This window comes from Condylura cristata, unplaced genomic scaffold, assembly GCF_000260355.1.
Source record: "Condylura cristata isolate star-nosed mole 26May11 unplaced genomic scaffold, ConCri1.0 scaffold00008, whole genome shotgun sequence".
NCBI classification, from domain to species: Eukaryota; Metazoa; Chordata; class Mammalia; order Eulipotyphla; family Talpidae; genus Condylura; species Condylura cristata.
The window spans coordinates 21,281,084-21,303,371 of record NW_004567109.1 but is presented as its reverse complement, the minus strand read 5'-3'; the positions used below and the strand labels follow the sequence as shown (position 1 = coordinate 21,303,371).

At 37.5% G+C, this 22,288-nt stretch overlaps 1 protein-coding gene across 2 annotated transcripts; it reads right to left on the bottom strand.

Moving 5' to 3' along the window:
* Positions 1 to 637: 637 nt before the first annotated feature.
* Positions 638 to 21,345, bottom strand: ZMPSTE24 (zinc metallopeptidase STE24). Of its 2 annotated transcripts, XM_004678846.2 has the most exons (10): positions 20,919 to 21,344; positions 18,833 to 18,979; positions 16,836 to 16,922; positions 14,007 to 14,123; positions 13,478 to 13,630; positions 11,821 to 11,962; positions 6,475 to 6,659; positions 3,320 to 3,424; positions 1,796 to 1,939; positions 638 to 992 (listed from the first exon to the last, which is right to left on the bottom strand). In XM_004678846.2, the coding sequence occupies exons 1-10, from the start codon at positions 21,039 to 21,041 to the stop codon at positions 768 to 770; spliced, it is 1,428 nt and encodes a 475-aa protein (XP_004678903.1). In that variant the 5' UTR covers positions 21,042 to 21,344; the 3' UTR covers positions 638 to 767. The 2 variants fall into 2 exon arrangements, with proteins under 2 accessions (XP_004678903.1, XP_012578220.1); XM_012722766.1 differs by lacking the exon at positions 18,833 to 18,979 and having other exon boundaries at positions 20,919 to 21,345.
* Positions 21,346 to 22,288: the final 943 nt, after the last annotated feature.

The window sequence follows — 22,288 nt, the reverse complement described above, 5'->3', positions numbered from 1 at the left end:
AAAAAGTTGAATGTCTTGAAAAATACTAGTTTACTCCTAGTAGGATTAGACCCACCAGGTGGAAAGATAAAGAGAGATTGTCTAAAAAAGCAAAAACAAAACTGAAAGATTTAAAACATTCTATGCATAATTTCTAATTTCAGAGCATTACTGAAAACCCTTGATCAGAGTGTAGCAAGAGAGCACAGAGAAGCTTCAGTAAACACAGAGCATATCTAAAAGACCACTGAAATAATGTCAGTCTCACCAATTATTATCTTCCTTCCTTATTTAGAACACTGATTGGTCAGGTAAAATCCTAACAGCATAAAAGTAAAAACAAGTCACACCTTAGGTATGGGCACAATGATTCAAGACCACTGCTGCTGCCTTACAGAGAAGATGAAGAAGGTGGTGCTCCCTCTTTTAAACATATGCCCCCAAACACCTTATATGCAGATTCCATGTGTCAGTAAAACAGGTTCTATATTTTCTTAGATAATTTTACAAGTTGATGGTAAATTACATGTTAAAGATAAAACTATGCGTCTAAAAACATTATACCTCAAAATTTCATCTAATGTTTTCTTTAAGAAATGGAGTATTAAAATCATTTTTGAAATGAGATATTAAACATATTTAAATCTGGACTTTTCCATACTTAATAATTTTTCTTAAAAACAACAACAACAAAAAAAAAAAACAACCCAACAACAACAAATATTTAAAAACACCAAGAGCACATGCTGCCAGGACAGAAAGAATCAAAAATATTTTTCTTGGGCAACTCAGTCTTGTTTTGAATTCTTCAAAGCTTGAAGTCTCTCTAGCAGCGGAGGATGAGAATAATGCCACATTGAAAACAGCCAGTCAGAAACAGGGAATCCCAAGTTATCTTTGTTTAGTTTGATTAAAGCAGAATATAAGTCTTTAGCCTTCCCAAGTTTCTTGGCAAATGCATCCGCTTGAAACTCAAATCTGCGGCTTAGGACTGTTAGGCAAAAAGAAAGAACCTGAAAAAGAAAATAACAAAGTTTAAATCATTGCCAATCTTTGTTTGCTAAGACTGTAAAGGAGGTTCAGTTCAGAATAAGAGTAGGTCAAAACAAAGATCCTCAGTATTTAGAGTATCAAAGGATGTAGGAATTATCACAAATTGAATATTTCCCCCAAACAGATCAGAAACATATATATTCAAGTGAATCTTGGAACACTGATTGGTCAGGTAAAATCCTAACAGCATAAAAGTAAAAACAAGTCACACTTTAGGTATGGGCACAATGATTCAAGACCACTGCTGTTATCCAAAAAAAATACACATTTTTGAGTATGTGTCACATTTAATGAGGCACGTCACATATTTTCCAACACTCCTACAAGGTAATTACTCTTAAGGTGAAGTTCAGAAATGTTAGCTAATTTTAATTTGGAAGGTCATACAATTTGACTCTGGTGGTGGCAAAATTCTTGGTTATGCTACAGCCCATGCACTACCCTGCTTTCTTGTACTGGTGAGTAAACTAAAGAACTGAGAGACTTTATTTCATCTACTTGTTAAATCTATACAGTGTGGGACCCTCCCTGGTGGCATAGCGAGTTTAAAGCACAACAGTAAGAAGCTAAAGCCACTTCAGCATGAGTTTGATCCTCACCCTGGAGGTGACCCACGTGGCGCCGGAGACCTCTCCTGGCCCGCCCGCTGCTCCCCTCAGCAGTGTACTTCGTCACTCCGCCTGCTCCCCTACCCAATAGGCTCAAAATTTGAAGCAGGCAGGGGTATATATGAGATGTTATTACACTAAAGACTATACATTACCTCATTGTAAGGTGAAAAAATAAACTGGAAGATGATTAATAGTCCAATTAAGGTGGGCTGGCTGTCATAAAAACCAAATGCAGCAAAAAGCTCCTTTCGGCCAATTAATACAGCAAACAGAAAAAAACACAGGAAAGAATTCATCTAGAAAAATAGATTAAAAAAATCAGTCATTACCAATGTAATGTCACCATGGAATTAGAAGTACCAAGAAAGTAGAATAGGACCACATGTTGTAATTTAAGAACAGAGTTTGTGTGATCAAGGAAGAGCAACTTGGGTGCCAAATTTCCCAGCATATATAAACTGTACAGTTTTCTATAAGGATGGGCTTAAGTGGAGTGTCCTATGATTGAGGAGTTAAAGTAGTCAACAGCAATGAGATTATATTCTTCCTGTAAAGGGCCAAATGGATGCTGATACCAGACCGTGAGCAAGCAAAAGGTCTTCTGCCTGCCCTTGATGTGGAAGCGCCAAAGAAACTGGCTTTGTGCATTCTCTCTAGGAATTACAATGAACTATACTGAGAGTTAGAAAGGCCCAAGGAAAACATAGCTCTATCTCTAACAATAAATGGGAGGGGAGAGGAAAATCAAAATTCTATGACAAAATAAAGCCCGGGGAGTAAAGTTGGAGAACAAATACCCTTCTTTTTTCCGTTAGTAGAGTAGGATTTAGAGGCCACTCGTACCATATTTAACAGTGCTATTTCAAACTACTTACTAGATGACTCAAAAAGCTGCCAGTCTAGAATGGGGTTCAAAGCATACAAGTGCAATGAACCCCTTCCTTCATTAAAGGGAAATGAGTTTCTTATTAGACTGAATACTAATACTGAACTTGGATTTGAATTTATTAATGTTTTACTGCTACACAGTCAAACAACATAGCTTCAAGCCAAGGAATTAATTCTTAAACCTACTTAAGTCTTAATTACAGTCTTATCAGAACCAGTCAACAAGATACAGTGCTATTTCACTTGACGCCTGAAAACTAGCTACTGCTGGATTAAAGGCATGATTACCATGGAAGAGAGTGACAGGAATTGTTACTCTCCTCTTTGTTATTTATTATATTTTCCCAATTTCTGTTCAAAGGATGTATATGACTTTCAAATTAGAAAAAGACATTTTTAAAAGATCATTTTACTGCCCAACTTATGGAGGTTCACTTCTTTTGATCTTCATGGTTCCTATGAAATCATGGATGATGATGATGACAATAACCATTTATGTAGTCTTACGCAATTTCAGGCATGACTCCAAACCCTTATAATGTATTAATTCATTTAATTTTTGCATTAGTCCTTTGGTGAGTTATCATTTAATAAGGGACTTCAATAAGAAACAAACAGGCTCACGAACTTGGCTAAGGTCACAAAGGTAGTAATTTAGGAAGCAATATTGGGAAGTAAGGTAGCTCAGCTATAAAATGTGTCTTATACTGTATACTTCTCTCTCACATCTGCCATATTTCCAATCTGACCATCATGCCCTAAAAAGTGAACTGACACTCCAAACTCACCTGGCTAATAATGATATTTTTGACTGTGTGTCCCAACTTCCAATGCCCCAGTTCATGACCTAATACAGCAAGCACCTCCTCGTTCTTACATCCTTGTTTCTTATTCTGAATCAAACAAAAAAATTGAAAATAAATTAATACAGTGATGTAAGCCAATATTACTGCAATAAAAAAAATTTTAATCTTCAAAAATCTTATATATTTATCCCAGCATCAACCCTTCTTAGAGTCTAACTTAAGAAGATAATCAGATTTTTATGAAAAACTGTTCATTCACTTAATGAACATTCTGTGAAGTCACTTCAGAGACAAATGATAAGACTAAACAGACTACAGAAAGATGAATCTCTAGCCAGCAGTGGGGGAAAGAGCCTAGTCCAGCCTGATATAGGCCCCAGAGTCTTCAAAGGACTTGGGAACTAATAGCACTAAGTACTTTAAGAATTGGGGGGAGATGGGAAAGAAAAAAAAGAATTGGGGGAAATGAGGATGGTGCTAAAATAAGAACTGGGATGGCCTCCCTGGTGGCACAGGGGGTTAAAGCGCAGCACAATGAAGCTGTCTGAAGCCAGTGTAACATGGGTTTGATCTGCAGTCAGGGAGCTGACCCACATGATTCAGCAGCCCTCTCCTGTCTTGCCCGCTGCTCCTCTTAGCAGTGTATTTCAGTCAGTCTGCCTGTTCTGTTCCCCACTGTCTCTAGTGAATTCTCTCACCCAACACCTCTGGCCTGTACCCCAGTTCTTGTACACATAAATAAATAAATCTTAAAAAAAAAAAAAAATGAAAAAAAAAAAAAAAAAAAAAAAGGCCACAAAAGAATGAAAATGGGTTTGATAGCCCAAGAAATTTTAATTCTAAATTTGCATGTACCTAATACCACTGCCTTGGAATATATTAACTCAAAATTGAGATATTTACATTTAAAAAGTTGTCAAAATCTATCACAGTAGAGGTTGTTAACTCTCAATAAATATATAAAGATCTGAACAATAGTAAGCAAGTTTTATCTACTGACACATAAAGTATCCTGCAGCAAATAATTAGATGTATCCTAGAAAGTAAAGGCTGTTAGTTTTGAAATAAACTCAACTACTTAAAAGGGTGAAGTACCAAAAAAAAAGGAGAATATGAAACTGGCTTTGTTTTATTATAGCTTAGAAAGATGCAACCTACCTGGAACAGGCAAAAAGATTTATTAGAATCTAAATGTTCTACCACTTTCCCCATCCTTCACCAAATCCTCATTTTAACAGAAAATCACCACTTAAAGAGAGGCTGGATAGATGAATGAAAAAGAAAGATAAATTAAACTAATTTGCCATATGCTACTTACATTTTTATTATCTGTTTTCCTTTTAAATATTGGAAATTAGGTCAAAGTACATTTGATAGAGAAATAAGGGAATGAAATAACTAACCTAGCTCCTTAGTGGCAAAGAGTACCTTTACCTTCAGGCCATTAAAAGGAGTAACACAACTGAGATGGAACAAGGCACAAAATGATATGAAAATAAACTACTATATTATAAAAAAAAGTAACAATTTAAAGCACTAATAGACATTTAATCCTAAGGAAAAACCCAAGATGTACAACTGAAGAATTAAATACAAGAATATTCATTGCAAAAATACCTTTAATGGCAAGAAAATGAAAAATAATCCTAAGAGCATGATGAAGAAAAATGAATCAGAAAAATTGACTGTAAGCTATTTACGGTTAGTGGGGTTATTAATGTTTATTAACATTTCTACTCCTTAATAGTCAATACACAAACACACGATATTTTACTTAACAGTTCATTAATCGCCACTATTATAAGGCAGGTATCATTACCCTCATTCTATATAACATAACAGTCCTTTAGGCTGTTATGTTTATGTTGCCTGCCAGTATAAACTATGGATTCTCCTATAAAACTTCAGTTTGCTCCTTTAAATTTGTTAAAAATTATATGCTTCATCTTCTCTACATCATCCTGACTTAAAAGTATCTATGCATCACCACTGTGTTTTACATTGGTAATCAGAAGCAACTGGATAAATCAGTTTCCTAAACTTCTGTTATATGGCAAAAAGGAAATGTGGACACCAGAGCTAACAAAGTGGATTCACATCCCAAGGCTGAGCCCCATCTGTAGAAAGTAAGGGGCTTATATCACTTTCAGCTTCTACAAGGTTCCAGGAAGGTTTGCATTGGCAGCTGTACATGCTCAGATCTGACGTGGCTACACACCAAGAGGTGAGTTATATAGCTACACACCAAGGAGTCATGGGATTCCCCAGCCCCCTCCTGTCCATTCTGCCTCGTGGCAGTACATGGTCTAGCATAAAGCAAGATTCATACCAAGGGACTAAGTTGCATACCAGGAACTGAGCAAAAGGTCTTTACTAAGACCCCCAGGCTGTTTATCTCAGGTCACCATGCTTCACTTCCATCACATGCATTATCTATTTACTCTCATTTACTGCTTGATAATTAGCAGCAGCTAACCTCTTTTAGGAAAGGATTCAGAAAATTTCCTCAGACTGTCAGGTTTAAGAAGTGTCTTCTCTTGTGCTCACACTGTATCCAGTACATACAGTTTCACTGCAGCAATTACATTGTACTGATTATGACTTTCTTCTCTTCAGACTAGAAGCATCTTGAACATAAGTTTTGAGAGTATCTCAGTACAGAGTATCAGATTTTATAAACATTTTTTAAACAAATTACATAATGTACTCAAGGTCACACAGCTACTAAATGACAGAACTAGGATTCGAAGCCATGCCTCTCCATTGTCAGAGTCTATACTTACTATAACTCACTGAAGTTCAAAATTAGGTTTTTCTCTCCTCTTTATCCTGCTTGTGGGACTTTGATCAGAAACTACCAGGGACATACAATGTCCCTATTTTAAAGATCACTCATAATCCTAAAATTTTCTAATATGTATCGCTAGCTTTATTGTATACATTTTGGAAAATTGTACAAGGTTGTTAGGTAGCAGGTAATAATAATGATAATCTCATAAAAGGGCCATGGTGTTTTAGTTTCCTTATGTTCAGTCTTCCTGAATTCAACACTCATTACATAGAAGTTGATACTGAGTTGTCTATAGGAACTATTTATAAAAACTAAGCCAGAATCTCTTAGGGAAAAAAGAACTCACTTTAACTTTAGCTTTTATTTCTTCACTGTCCCCTTCGCCATCATTGTGGGGTTCCATGCCAGATTCCTCCTGGGTATCTTTGTTTAGTACAGAATACTCTTCTAGTAGAGTGTCAAACAAAACTATTCTCTTGTTCTTGAAGAAGCCATAAAAGTAAGCATTGCTGTGGGAAGAGCGTTTAGATCCTAAGAAAAAGACAGTTCAAAGCATGGAAAATAATTAAAAAGTTTGGGGTCCTTTGGAGAGATTCCTACAAAGTGAATTACTGAAAAGAACATTTACATGTTCAAGTTGCTTAATATTTGATGAAAATTATATTAATAAAAATCACTAACAATGGAGTGCAGTCTTACCAACAAATATTTATGCTCATTGCAATTTCCTAATAATAAGTAAAGCCTATATATGCAATAGCAGAAGGATTAAATTATGATAAAACTATGAAATGGAATTTTAAGCAACCAGAAAAAAATTATTACACTTTCAAAAAATGTTAACAGGAAAAGTTAACAAATACATGAAGATCTAACACTTCATATATGTAACATTCCATTACTGTCATGAAAAAACTTGTATGTAAATAGGAAAGCATAAACAACTCTATTAAGAAATATGTCAGAATATTGAAGTGTTTACTACTGGGTTCTAGAACTATGTATTTTTGTTCCCTCTTTTATATTTTTCTTTTTACAAAGCTTTTAAAATATGTTTATTTCTACATCAAAAAAAAAAAAAAAGAAAAAGAAAGTTCTAAGAAGACTGGGAAAAATACTTAAATTTTAAACAACAGTTAGCAGAAAATGAACTATGGATGACTTTTATTTTTTTCCTTGTATTTTTCTAAATATTTCACAATTTATTGGCTAAAAGCAGACTCTGGGTTCAAATCTTAGCTCTGCCATATATTAGTTGTGTAAATAAATCAGTAAGAAACTTGACAGATATTCCTATTTAGTAAAGGCCAATAACCAGATCATTGGATTGGATTAAGGGCTACAAAAGAAATCTAATTTGTAAAACTGCTTGATCTATCTAAACTATTATTACTTATATACTTAAAAAAAAAACACCACTTATTTCTCTTGAGAATTTGAACTCTCATAAAAAATAAGAATCTGGTAGCTACCTACTCATTTTTCTAATGAAAAACATATTTAGCAGTATAAAAACCTTTAGAAAAAGGTTAAAGGCATTGATAAATAACATTAATTTAATTACTTATTTATCTAATTACTTACCTTTTGTTTTTTTGCCAGGAAGAGTCAAGTGGTCCTATGTATCATTCTGAGATCTTACACTTCTATCTCATTTCCTAATTCTAATTTTTAAGCTAATTAAAACATATCTCAGAAGTCACCTGAAGTTATTCATGGAAGTTTACAGGTTATATACATATAAATAAAGCAAATTTCATATCTTATTATCTCCCATTGTTCAAGAATACTCAAAGAGTAGCCCAAAAGATACCTATAACCAAAATCACATAGGGGTATTTATTAGAAGTAAATACGAGGGGCCTCCCTGCTGGCACAGGGGAGTAAGGTCTAATACTCTGAAGCTGTCTGAAGTGAGTGTAACATGAGTTTGATCTTCAGCCAGGGAGCTGACCCACATGGCACAGCAGACCTTTCCTGTCTCGCAGCAATGTATTTCAGTCAGTCTGCCTGTTCTGCTGCCCATTCTGTCTCTGGTGAATCCTCTCACCCTCTGGGCCTCTGGCTTGTACCCCACTTCTTGCATGCATAAAAAAAAAAAAGTATGCTAGAAGCATCTTACTAAGTCAGAATCTGTGGAACTGGAGTACAAGAATGCCTTTTTATTTTTATTTTTTACATTTTAAAGAGACAGATTTATTAGGGAAAGGAGAGGAGAAAAAGAGAGGCCCCTGGGTAGTCACAAGTGGGGAGGGGAGCTGCCTCAAAGAATCTGTCTTTTAATTAGCTTTCTAGGGAACTCTCAGTAAAATTTAAGAGTTCCTGCACCATATGTAAATTTTTTGTATCTCTGTGCATTAATGTAGTGTAGGTATTTAATATATTCAGCTGTTTACTGAATATATCAACTATCTCCACATGAGATATTAAGTATTTAAGAACTCTGAAAATCAAAAATGGCCTATGCAAATGTAAGGCACTGCCACCTGTGTCTTCATCTTTTCACAACAGCTCACCTTCACTGGCTCTCAGCAGCAGTGAATATAGTTAGCCACTCCTTACCTGAAACACTTTTCTTCGCCTGGATTTTGAAACACCACTTTTCTACTCCAATGGCTCTCCAGCCTCTTGTTGGCTCTCCCTTCCTGCTGATTCTAACCTTTCTCTTTTCTAGGGCTCCTCCAAAGCATTAAACACTATGTGCCTGCTATTTCCACATCAGTGTTCTTAGTCCTGCCCTCTCCCTAGAACTCCAGACTCTCCTATCTCCAGCTGCCTATTTGATCTATCTGTAACTCCACATGGACACCTAAATCGTCTTTTGTTGTTTACATCTTATGCATGATTTTTCCTTCCCAGTATTGGAATCTTCTTTCAAAGTTAGGGAATTTCATACCATGTGAGTCTTATGAAAGACCATATCTCATTTGAGAAATTGAAAAAGCCAGATATTTGCTTTCCCAGCTCCCCCAGCAGCTAGCTTTATGCCCTAATTCAACCAGATGTACCTACTGTGGAACTCTAATAGTCAATTACTCAAAGAAGCAGGGCAGTGAAGGAATTAATTCTGCAGATGCTAGTGGCATGAATAATAGGAGTGCAAACTCCTGCATCCCACAGAGAAGGAAGTAACATCAGTGTCCTCATCAGGTTGGTGCTGCTGTGTGACTGAGTTCCTTGCCTCACTATAGGACAGTCCATTTTCCAAGCTTGCTAGGCATAACTTACCTGATGACTGTGTGAAGTATCAAAAGTTGTTTTAATAAGGAATTTTTCTACTTAAATCAGTCACATTTGGCATCTATTTCTTGCAGAATTCTGGCTAATACAATGATGCTATCTCAAAATGTAACACATCCAACTTAATTCCTCACAAACCTGTTCTCTCAATTTTTCCCAAAACTACCTTTTATCTAATTGCTCAGGCCAAAAATCTAGGTCATTATCTAAGACGCCTCTCTCTTTCCCTTACTCCTTCACAAGTAACCTGTTAGCAAATTCCAGCAACCCTACTTCAAAAACACAACCCAAAAGTACCCACCTCTTTCCTTCAGTTACCACGGTACTAGTTTAAGCTACCATTCTCTCCTATCTGGACTACTGTGACAATCTCCTAACTGCTCTCCCTGCTTCTACGCTTCCTTACCTCCAGCTACAATCTCTTTTCTCCATACAGCAACCCAAGATATTTAAAAAATACAAATCTGACCATGTCACACTCCTGCCTAAAAAATTCAATGGCATTTCCTTGAACATAAAATAAAATCTGAGTCTTTTGCCCTGATTACAAAGGTCTTCACAATCTGACTCTTGCCTATGCCCAGATTTCACACCAGAGCACACTTCTACTATACTGCGATGTAGTCACACTACACTTTTTTCTGTTTCATAAAGATACAAAGATCTCTACTGATCTCAGCAGGTGGGTGACTTCAAGTCTCAGCTTAAATTCATTTGCTCAGAGAGGTCAACTGTGATGGCCCAATCTGAAGAATCATTCATTCTTCATCACATCATAATAGTTTAGTTCTCTGCATGCATTTGCTATGTAATATTTTTTTGGGAAGGAGTCTTGGTTTTACTAAGTATCCCTATCAATTTACAAGTTCATATGGCATGTTACCACTATTACTAGCAATTAATGCATTCAAAATATTTTTGAGGATAATTACTAAAAACCATATATTATAAATGAGTAAGCTTGTTTAGCAAAGGTAGGTTGTCCAAAGTCAACTTTGCGACTGAGCTAGAATTCAAACTGAAGCCTATTAACTACAAAGCCTGACCTCTGAAATACATCCCTTCCAATAAAATTTTGATTTTTCATAAAGTTGCAGCTCATGTTAAAATCTTCCTTGTTGCTTTCCCTAATTCATCTAAGCTCATACAGCATCAATAGTTCACATCACACACCTAATCAGTTACCTCCACTGTCACATCATTAGCTGTTGTTTGTGTCAGCTGATTGTAACTTAAGTAACCAGCAACAGTCTCTCAGAGGCTGTTCTGTTGTGCTCTAGATTAGTGTGCTGCCAGTTTAAAATTACCTTAATGAAGTATGAACCGGCTTCTTATTCTACCACTTCCCCACAGAATGTCCAAATTGTACTTTCAGTCAGGCTGTACAGCTTTAGTTATGCTATGTCTGAGATTTCTATCCTCGTGGTGATATTAATTCATCCTTTCCAGCTGTGATCAATCTCTGTTCTCCCCTGACCCTACCATCACTCTCAATTTCTACTCCTTCATCTTACATAGCTGGTTCTCACTGGTAATTTTTTAGTTGAAAGAACAAATGGGCAAACAATGGTTTATTAGTCAAGTCCAACCCATTGCTTATTTTTAGGCTTTTACTAGAACCCAGCCATACTCGTTTGTTTATGCAGTATCTTTGACAGCTTTTTTACCAAAATGACCAAGTTGAATAGCTTTGACGGAGACCATCTGACCTGCAAAGCCTAAATATTTACTGTATAGTACTTTGCAGAAAACATTTGCCAGACCACAGTTTAGAGGAAGCACAACTAAAACGAGAGGGGTGAAGGGGCTCTTCGGCTAAAGGTCCCACAGTTGGTAAGCAGCCTCCTTCATTTATACGGATTTTAATTTAGATCCTCAAACTCATGGTGCCACACTACAGTTTTCCTCTGCATCTTTATAGGCTTCCTTGATACTTTAGTAGTTTTATGAAATAGAAAGCTTCACTTTAAAAAACAATCATTAAAAAAAATCCTTATGAATCTGATATACTCTGTGGAACAACAGTTTTTGGTAATCTGCTGGTAAAAGCAGCACCCTTCAGAACAGTGGAGTTTTGTGGTAGAAGACAATGCCAATCACATTGGTTTTATTAGTTCCTAAATTAGTGCTAAACAGAATCTGTGTGATTCCCACTCACTTGTGTAAAGGAGCTAGGCGGGTAACAGAAGTGAATAAACAAGTCCAATAGATATAACAGTAATAAAGGCTTCGAAAACAATATGGAAAGCTGACCAAACCCAGCTGCAGGCAAGAGCAGGATCTGGCATCAGGCCACCAACTTCTATCTCTAGTTTATGTCATCAATTCCTATAAATGATAAAAAGCCAAACTGTAAACCCCTAGCTTTTAAATAACTAATTTTTAAAAACTTGATTAACCCTTCATTAAAATGTATGAATAAAACAAGCTTCTTATCCCTAGACAGCCTTACCTTCAACAACATACACCTTTGTCAAAGGAAAGTCAATACTCTTTGCCATTACTTCAATTTCTTGTTTAAGTTTTCCCTCGGGCAGAGGTGTAAATTTGTCAAATAAAGGGGCAATATAATCAGCGTAGATTGTGACAAGTACCTGAAAAATAAATGTCAGAACAACCTATGAATATTTCTCAAATAAAAACTACTCATTATACAGATTTACTTATATCAAAGCTCTGTGATTCTGGCCTTGAGAATAGTCTTATTTTCTCTGGTTGTCCCAACCCCAAATAGTACCAGGCAGTAGTAAGTGCTCAGTATCTGATGAATTAAAATGAGTAGTCTCTCGGTGATAAGAATTGAAAAGTCAAATGATCCATTCAAAAACTATCTTGTAGACTTCTGACACTTCATAATCCCATCACTATAACCTGGAATTGCACTTTTTTAGTGTAACCTTGAAAGATCTGAAGTCTGCTAAAAATTAATTATGAGAGCTTGACTCTGTGCTTTTTTTTTTTTTTTTTTAATATTTTTGCACAGAATTGGGGTGTGGGCCAAAGGAGCAGAGATGAGAGGGGAGACAGAGTGAGGGGCAGAATAGGCAGATTGACTGAAACACAGCTGAGGGGAGCATCAGGTGAGACAGAAGAGGTCTGCTGAGCCATGTGGGTCAGCTTCGTACCTACCCTACACCTGGATCAAACTCATGCTACAGTGGCTGGTGACAGCTTGACAGCACTGAGATTTTAACCTCTGCACCATCAGGGAGGCCCCTCTGTGCTATCTTTTTATGGTTGATCTGTTAAAATTAGTTGTCTGTAGTTCACAACTGCATACTTTAGTTGAACTAGCATTTCCTTAAGCAACTTTGGGGCATTTCTCTGCTCTCTTTCCTCTCACATCAACCCTCTAGCTGTAAATCCAGCTAGAGCCCATTTTCTGATCTTGATCCCACCCTGGAAAATGAAGCAATGAGCATCACCAAGAATTCAGATTAAAATAAACCTTAACATCCATGGAGTTGAAGAACTGATAGATGTTATTTTCTGGGGTCTATGAACAGACTATCTTGATTGTGCCAAGATGTGTGAATATTAGAACATGGGAAAAAGAAGAGAAAAAGAAATGTGAGGAGGAAAAAAGTGGATAAGGGGTGTGAGAGGAAAAAGAGAAGGAAGAGAGGGAAGGAGAGGTGGCAGTGGGGGAAAAACAAAAACAAAAGGGAGGAGGGCAGAGGAAGGGAAGGGCAGCAGGGGGAGGAAAAAAAAAAACGGTTACATTTATGCTTTCTTCTTCTTGTCCCTCTTAAATCTAATCCTCTCTTCAAAACAACTATGATTTTCAGGTGTTGGAGCTCAGTCAAGCATCATTCAGTTATCAAACTGAATCATCCATTCTGCTGGCAACTCACAAATGCGCGGCTCCAAACTTCCTGACAACTGGGTCCTTAGTAACAACTAGACTCTAGGATCTGTGTCAGCACAAGAAGAAAATCTAAGGTCAAATCTCTGGCTTCTATACTCAAAAGCTAGTAGAAGAATTTGGATTGCACCAATTCATACTTCACTTGCATCTTAACAACTGTTTATATGCTGATGAAGATTAAATCACAATTATCATATCAAGGAAATTCTGTAAGAGAAAACAAAACTCAAATTTTACTCACCAGAGAAACAACTAATGTGAAGAGCCAGGCATAAATAAAAAAATAATCACCTCCAATTTTAATAATGTAAAGTAGAAGTGAAGATACAGGCAATAAGATGCATTGAGTTACAATGAATTTCTTAATTGCATCTTTCAAAAAGAACCCCAACGTCTGAAAAGAAGAAAATATCAACAAAAGAAACTGACAAACTGCTTTTTAAATAACTATTAGTTAATACAAAGGCTACATTATCAGAGCAATTTTAATAGTTAACAGTGAGACTATATTATATCACAGCAGGTAGCTTAAGACAGTCAGCCTTGCTTTTTACATTTAAATTTATTTAAATACTATTAGCTGAAAAGCACTAGACAATGATACTAGAAAAGTTTATGGCAAGACTTTAAACTATGATCTTTACTGTATCTGCAATTTCATTTATCTCAATTCATACCCTAAAAGAGCAAATTACATTTCAATTACTAGAAAAAAACAAAAGCTCCAAAGATCTACACACTTAACGAGAACAGTTGTATTCTCTTAATACCTGTTGATTGAAACCATGTTTTTCTTCTATGACGAAAGTATTATAAAGACTCCATGGTAAACCAGTGAATGCACTGAAAAGTGTAGCCAATAGCAGAAACACCAAAGACTGAGTAATCTAAATAGAAGGAAAAAAAAAGGCACCTGTGAAATTATAATGTATTAGAATACTTACTATATCACAACTAATGCTCACTTCATGTAGCACAGGCAATGTTCTGGGCTTGTGGGTATTACAAGTCTGAAAACATCACCTCTACCCTTAAAGTTTACTTGTGAGAGAAGGCAACAGAAAAATTCTTTTATTATACAGGCAAGTTGAAAGTTACTTGATACCAGTATGGATTTGTATTTTTCACGTGTTTAATGATCATAGAAATTTTTGTCTTTGTGTATTTTTTCTATGCCCATTTTTCTGCTGAACTTTATGTACTCTACTTTCTAAAGCAGACTTTATTTTTTCCCCAAAGATTTATTTATTAGTTAGTACAAAGGCTACATTATCAGGGTACAGACCAGAGGTTCAGGGGGTGAGAGGATTCACTAGAGACAGAGTGGGGAGCAGAAAAAGCAGATAAACTCAAATACACTGCTGAGGGGAGCAGTGAATGAAAGAGGAGAGTCTGCTGTGCCATGTGGGTAGCTCCCTGGCCAGGGATAAAACTCATGCTGCAGTGGCTGCAGATAGCTTCGTAGTGCTGTGCTTAACGCCATGCATCACCAGCTCTTTCTATATTAAGTGCATTAATTTTTGTTTAGTGACATGGAGTAATTATCCCTCCAATTTGTGGTTTAACTTTTAAATTTGATAACACCAGTTGTTTCTACAGAGGATCTTTAAATCTACACAAATTTATCTTTATGGCTTCTAATGTAATATAGGTTACATTGTAAAAATTTATAGTAAGATTTGTTTTAATACTTTCAAGGTTTGTTATATATTAAGTACTCAAATCCTGTATATCTTTTTACTCAGTTGTCACCCCCCTTTATCTGCAGTTTCATATTCCATGGTTTTATTTACACACATTCAACCAGTCTGAAAATACTACATACAAGAGTTTTTGTTAATGTTTTTTTCTTAAAAAGGTCTATCTTATTTATTTATGCATACAAGAACTGGGGTCTAGGCCAGAGTTTGAGGGGGAGTGTGGGTGGTGTGGGGTGGGGAGAGGGTTTACCAGAGACACAGTGGAAAGCAGAACAGGTGGATCCATGAAACACATTGCCGAGGGAAGCAGCAGGCAAGACAGGAGAGGTCTGCTGTGCCATGTGAGCTAGCTCCCTGGCTGGGATTGAACTCATGCTAAGACCTCAATCCCTGAGCCACCAAGGAGCTCTCACTCACTTATTTTATATACTTAGAATACTTGTGGTTATTTTCTTGTCTTTAGTCTTTTGTATTAATCACAAAACGTTTCATCCTATGCCACTTACAAGCTGCTATGGGACTATAACTGAGCTTTATCATATCTTTTTAAAAGTTCACATATCTCTTTGTAACAGGGTGGTCCCTAGGAAAAGGGGAAGTTCCAGGTTCCCTGCCCCACCCAGGAGGGTGGCGCTAAGCAGAGAAAAAGAGGAGAAGGAAGGAAGCTGGATGGAGAGCCAGGAGACCTGAGGAAGCCACATTGAGTAGCAAGCATGTGATGAAGAAAAACCATGCTTGTTTCCTGACCCTGGACTGGTTAAGGCAGATGTGGGTGAGATACCTCTAGGGAGGTGACTATGGCAGTGTTTATATTGATTTTGATTTTGCTCTTTTCCTCCCAGATTTGTCTGGCCATTTCTGACCCTTTTCCATGGGTCCTGGCAAGAAGGTGCTTTAGTCTAGTGGCAGCTTTCAGGCCTTGCTTGCGCCAATCCCTTTTGGGTTGACTTTTGCCCACAAGGGGATGAGTCACTTCAGGTGTTTGATTTAGAAGTTATATTCTTTGTGTTCTGTATTGTATATTCACTGTATTAAAGTCCCTTTTCATAAAGTTATATGTGTTTTGTCTTGATGCGGTGGATGGCAGAACCCACTTAGTGCAGGCAGGTTTTGGGGCTTCAGGGGTTCCCCTCTCTCACTGTTGTAACAGATTTTGTTCTGTAACAGATTTGGGGAGGCCTATAACATCTTCTTCAATAATTCATTGTATAATTTTGATAAGGTACTGATATCAAGTTTAGTATTCTACACAGAATCTATCACTTTCTCTTTCTGAAAATCTAAACATTGTGTTCAACTGCGTCTTCTGAAACATTGCCTATTATCCTTAGTTTATCAATTTAACATTGTAAGTTAGAGGACCTTCTACAAGTGAATGTAAAAGTCACCAGGCCTCCCAGGTGGCACAAGGGCTTAACTCTCAGCACTGTGAAGTTATCTGTAGCCATTATAGCACAAATTTAATCCCTGGCCAGGGAGTTATCCCACATGGCACAGCTGACCTCTCCTGTCTCTGCTACCCTCAGCAGTATATTTCAGTCAGTCTGCCTATTTTTCTCCCTTTTCTAGTCTCTGGTGAATCCTCTCACCCTCCCACCCCTGCACATCTGGACTACACCCCTCCTTTTGTATGCATAAATAAATAAAATAATTTAAAAAAAAAGGTAAGTCCCCTATGTTTAGAGTTTTGACTAATTTAGAACAACCTGATTCAGTCTTTCTTAACATCTCATTTAACCATATACATAAACACTCTTTAAAATTAGTTTACCTATTCTTTTACACATAACTAAAGAGTCCAGCCTAATATCATGAGACCAAAAAAAAAAACTTTAATATAAAGTTAGTCAAACAAAAAGAAATGTAGTTTCTGACCAATCTAGTTAATGAATTACATACCTCATATTCTGATCCAAAGCCAGCATAGCCACAAAACTGTCCAGAGAGTCTCCAGAGATAAGGGATTCCTCCAAAGATAAGAATAAGCTATAAAAAAAAGTAGACTTTGATCACTTTGGGCAATACTGACAACTATCATATGAGATCATGTTATAGAGAAAAAAATAATTATCTCCAAAGAAACATTCAGGAAAAAATATTCATTCAGCTGAAAACAACACTAATTGACATAGTACAAAGTTTAGACTTATAAATATTATGTTATATGTTAATGTTATATATATATATATATATGCTTTTTTTTTTTTTAAAGATTTATTTATTTATGCATACAGATCTGGACTACAGTTCAGAGGTGCAAGGGAGGTGAAAGGATTCACCAGAGACAGAGTGGAGAGCAGAACAGGCAGATCAATGAAGTATATTGCTGAGGGGAGCAGCGGGCTGGTCAGGAGAGGTCTGTGGCACCATGTGGATCACCTCCTGGGCCAGAGTTGAACTCCCACTGAGCTGGCCACCACCAGCTTTGCAGTGCTGCATTCCAACCCAAGCCATCAGGGAGGGCCCATGAATTATATTTTAATAAAGTCGTTTAAGAAAAAAAGTTTGTTAAAAAAATCACAATGGCTTTATGATTCAGAACTAAGCAAAGAAAATGTTAAGCAATTTGTCAAAACCCCACAGTAAATGAGGGACAGAAATGTGATTTGAACAAAGCTATGTGGCTCCATAATTGTCTTTTCTTTGAAAGGAAAGGTTTCATAGAATTTGCTTGTAAAGCCATCTGGCCTGAACTTTTGCTTGGGCAGATAAAATGATATATCATCTCACATCTGTGAGAAGGGCACATATTAAAAAGACTATCATCAACAAGTGCTAGAGAAGCCAAGAAAGAGGAACCCTCTTACACTTTTGGTGGTGGGAATATAAACTGTTACAGCCATTTTGGAAAGCACCTGTGTTTACATTGAAAAATTAAAACTGGAGGGCCTCTCTGGTGGTGCAGGAGTTAAAGTCTTAGCACTTTAACCAGCCTTTGGGGCATGAGTTCGATCCATGGCAAGGGAGGTGATCCACATGGCACAGCAGACCTCTCCTGTCTCTCTCACTGCTCCTCTCAGCAGTGTATTTCAGTAAATCTGCCTGTTCTGTTCCCCAATGTCTTTGATGAATTCGCTCACCAACAACCACATACACACCTCTGGCCTACATCCCAGTTCTTGTATACATAAATAAATTTTTTAAAAATCTTTTTTTAAAAAAAACCCTAGAATTGGAAATTCCATATGACCCAAAAATCTCACTTTGGGGTTTATATCCAAAGAACTGAAACCATCAACTCAAAAAATTACATGCCCTACAAATTGTAGTATAATTTATAACATCTAGCACATGGAAACAACCTAAGTAACCCACTGACAGAAGATTGGATTTTAAAATGCGGTATATCCACAATGGAGTATTATTCAGTCATAAGATGAAATGCCATTTACACCAAAATGGTTCAGAGGGGTTATGTGTAGTAATCAGCAGTGTACTTCATTGATCTACCTTTTCTGCTCCCCACTGTTTCTGGTGAGTCCTCTTGCCACCCCTGCACCTCTGACCTGTACCCCAGTTCTGTATGCATAAATAAATAAATCTTAAAAAAACAAAACTAGCTGGCGCTAATAAATGAAATGAGGCTTGTGAGGTTAAGAGGGAAAGGTTAGAGAGCTAAAATATAGGCAGGAAGGTGACCAGAGACTGTTACAAGAACAACTTATAATGTTCTTTCTTGGCTTCAGAATGACAGTAACACATCCTATAATTTTCATCTGACTAATCAATTCTGGCTCTTTTACTCTACAACCATTACTATCAATAACAAAGGTTAAGAAAACATTCTGGGATTATAGGTATGATGTCCTTTTGTATTACAAAAATAAGAAAAGTAAAAAAACATTACAATCATTAGACAATTTGATAAATTATCTATCACAACATAAATTACTCACAGTGCCTTCAATCTCTGAATAGAGTCCTGACCAGAAGCTGAAAGTACTTTTATCCAGCTGATAGAGTCGAGATTTTGCAAATGTTTCTGCATCCATGATCTGTCCTAACTCCATTGGTACATGAGTTGTTGTTTTATATATTCTCCTCTGAAATATTTTGAACAAAAGATTTTAATAAAACAATCAAACCAATTCATTATTAAACTGTCATTTGTAATCAAACATTGAATGGTTTACAATGTTATCTTATCACTTAAGCCAATTGAATTTGCTTTGTACAAACAAAGAAAGATACTGTATTTGATCAAGTACACTGGCCTCTAAAACAAATGATGCAGCAAAGTAAAAGCAAAACAAGAGAATCTGAAGCTAGCTGACCAGCTAAAATTAAAATCAAGGTTGTCATCACACATCAGTTTGCATATATAAACCAAAACTCTAACATCACAATAGGCACCACTCATTCCAGCCATAACTAACACACTTTCTACAATATAGAAAGCAAAATCAAGGAAAGCAGATTTGATGATTATAAGTATTAGCAGGTATTATATATAGCTGGTTAAGTTTAGAAGTCAAATTTAAGAGAACTGAAAATATTAGATCTTTAAGGCAAACTTCCTTATTATACTGTTATAAAAGGTAAAAGCCTTAATACAGTGAACAGAGACACACAAAATAATGAAGAGTATCTCCCACAATGGTTTCACAACAGTTTCTCTACATAGTGCTATGCATCTTACCAAGCCTTCAATAAAAGTCATTATATTAAAGCGCAACTCAGTAAACACAACACTGGAAAAGTAGTTGCTATAACTGGATTTTTTTTTAAGATTTATTTACTTATGCAGACAAGAGCTGGGGTGCAGGCCAGAGGTGCAGGGGGTGACAGGGCCCACCACAGACAGAACAGGTGGACTGACTGAAATACAGTGCTGAGGGAAGCAGTGAGCAAGACAGGAGAGGTCTGCTGTACCAAGTGGGTGTGCTCCCTGGCAGGGGATCAAACTCCTCCTGCAAAAGCTGTACATAGCTTCATAGTGCTGCAGCTTAACCTGTTGCTCCACCAGGGAGGCTCAATTGGACTAGTAATAAAAGATAGACTATTGTTCAACATCTCAACTACATACACATTTACTTTATGTGAAAGATCTTTTAAAATATTTTATGCTAATGAAGCTATCCAAAAAGTTACATTGGATAACCTCATGCTACACAGGCTTAAAGCTTCTTTGAACTTCACAGACTAAAGAAGATCAAGATATAACCAAACATTCAGAGATATAGAAAAACTTTCATTTCCAGCTTAAAGATTCGTGCACAATGTAAAATAAGAGAAGAAATTTACAGAGGAAAATAGTTGTACTGCTTAAGAAAAAGTCCATCAAATAAAGTTTTCATAGCCATTCTGGTTGATAGTTCGGTGACAATAATACAAGAGGTGGGTAAAACAAACCAACAGCAAGAGGCTGCAATAAAGTGATCAACTGATCTGAAAAGCCCTATCAGTTAAAAAGTTCAGACCTCTGGTCAGTTATAGCTATGTCCAGCAAATTGTTATTAAGTAACTTTCACTTTGTAGTATGCTGCTTTAACTATAACAAAAATAACAGATACAAGAAAATTTTGTTCTTTGAGCAAAATAATACATACACTATTTTAAAGGAACAGAGTTCAGTTCCTTGGAAGGACTGTGAAATGATCTGCTAATCCTGTGATTGGGCATAATTACACAAATTTGGGTTCCAACATGTTGGCATCTTCCTTTTGAAAGAATGCCAATGATAAAGGCTGTCTGGGTTCCCAAGCCGTAAAGAAGCTGTGGGGCTGACAGGAGAGCTCACTCCTGACAAAGCCCAGACTTCGTCCTCTCAAGGCCCGAACCGGACTGGGTTCTATGACCGCGTTTTGGAATTTGCCGAGACACCAGGTGCCCTCTAGGCTAAGTCAGGGGATTCATGGGGAGCCGCTAGTCGAGGCCGGTGCTGGGCCGCAGCAATTGGCCAGAGACTGGGGGTGGAGGTTGAGGCTACCCTAGGGCTGGCCAGGTGTCGGGGTAAGGTAAGGTGGGCCCTGTCGAGCTCACCTGTCGTTGCGCTAGGAAGGTCTCCCAAAGGTACACTGTCCAAGAGAAGAGCAGCACTGCCCCGAAGATAAGCTTCTCCGCCGGCATCTCAAACAACGCATCCAGAGACGCCCACATCCCCATGGCCACCCGGTTCTGCCGGCTCCTCCAGCGTGCACCGGTGCCACACAGACACCGGTCCCCTTAGGGCGTCGCCGCAGTGTCACAACGATATCTGTCCCTTCCGAGCGACCGGGCACCGATAAACCGCCCCTCCCCACCACCTCTGCTCAAGTCAGTAGTATCGCACAAGTACTCCTGCCCACTCCCCTAGGGCCGCCTAATTTCTGAGGGAAAACGGCCAGCCCAGCCCCGCTCACTGCAGGCCCAAAGCCCTGAGCCCAGAAACCCGGTTCCGGCCTCCGCGAACCTTATCTCCCGCGCCGGACGTGAGCTAGCAAAGCCGCGTTACACCAACACTTTTCCCCTTCCTCCCACGCTGGGCTCCTGTCGAAGGTTCCGGTTTTCCTCATGGCCCCCTCAGAGCAGTACAATACAGAGCTTTCCTTAGAAAGCAAAGGAGCAGGTTTCCATCACTTCGTTTAGGGTGTTGACCTGACTAGTCTGCGGCCTCTGCTATACCTTCCCCAGACTCTAAAAATCATTCCTCTAACTAGTTATTTTACGACTGTGGTTTATTTATCACTGGGATACTTTAAGACTAAAATAATTTAAGTAATGTAAGTACAGTGTTTTTGGCCTGTGAGTTTTCTGAATTTAGGCATGTTAAGAGAGTGTTAGGTAGTGATGAGAATTTTCAATTAATGATTTCCCTTCTCCCACCCCAAGTGAAGCCAGAGACAGCATTTTGCCCAAGAAGTGAAATAAGGCAAGGATAATGTAGATTAAAAATGCCTGAAATGAAAGGACCTTGCACTATTTAGGAACAAACATATCAAAACTTAGAGCAATATCCTTGGAATTTAGAAGTAAAATACAAGCCCAAGAATGCTTAACACATTGATTTGACTTGAAAGGTGAAAATTTTTCTGATTGAAAGTTCTGGGAACCAGGGGGAAATAATTATAATAAAGTAAAAATAAAAACCAACAACTATAAACCAGAGACTTCTGCAGGGGGCGGGGTGGAAGGATCAAAACGGGTGGGAAAAGCACAAGGGATTATACGGTGAAGGCAGTGGGGTGAATTGATGGTGGGAATTCTACCAGGACTACAACTGAGATGAAAAAGCATACATTGTACACAAATGAAGAATGATGTTAAAAAATATATAAAATACTGTTTTGTTTTTAAAGATTTATTTATTTGTGCATACAGAACTGGGGTGCAGGCCAGAGGCTCAGGGGTGGCGAGAGGCTTCACCAGAGACA

Bases quoted from the DNA above. Each gene is read 5' to 3' on its own strand.
- ZMPSTE24 (XM_004678846.2), bottom strand. From the start codon at position 21,041: ATGGGGATGTGGGCGTCTCTGGATGCGTTGTTTGAGATGCCGGCGGAG. The intron at 16,923-18,832 runs GTGAGTAATTTA...TTTTTTTTATAG, and splicing joins ATTCAGAGATTGAAGGCACT to CTTATTCTTATCTTTGGAGG. The intron at 3,425-6,474 runs GTGAGTTCTTTT...TGTTTGATTCAG, and splicing joins AAATAAAAGCTAAAGTTAAA to AATAAGAAACAAGGATGTAA.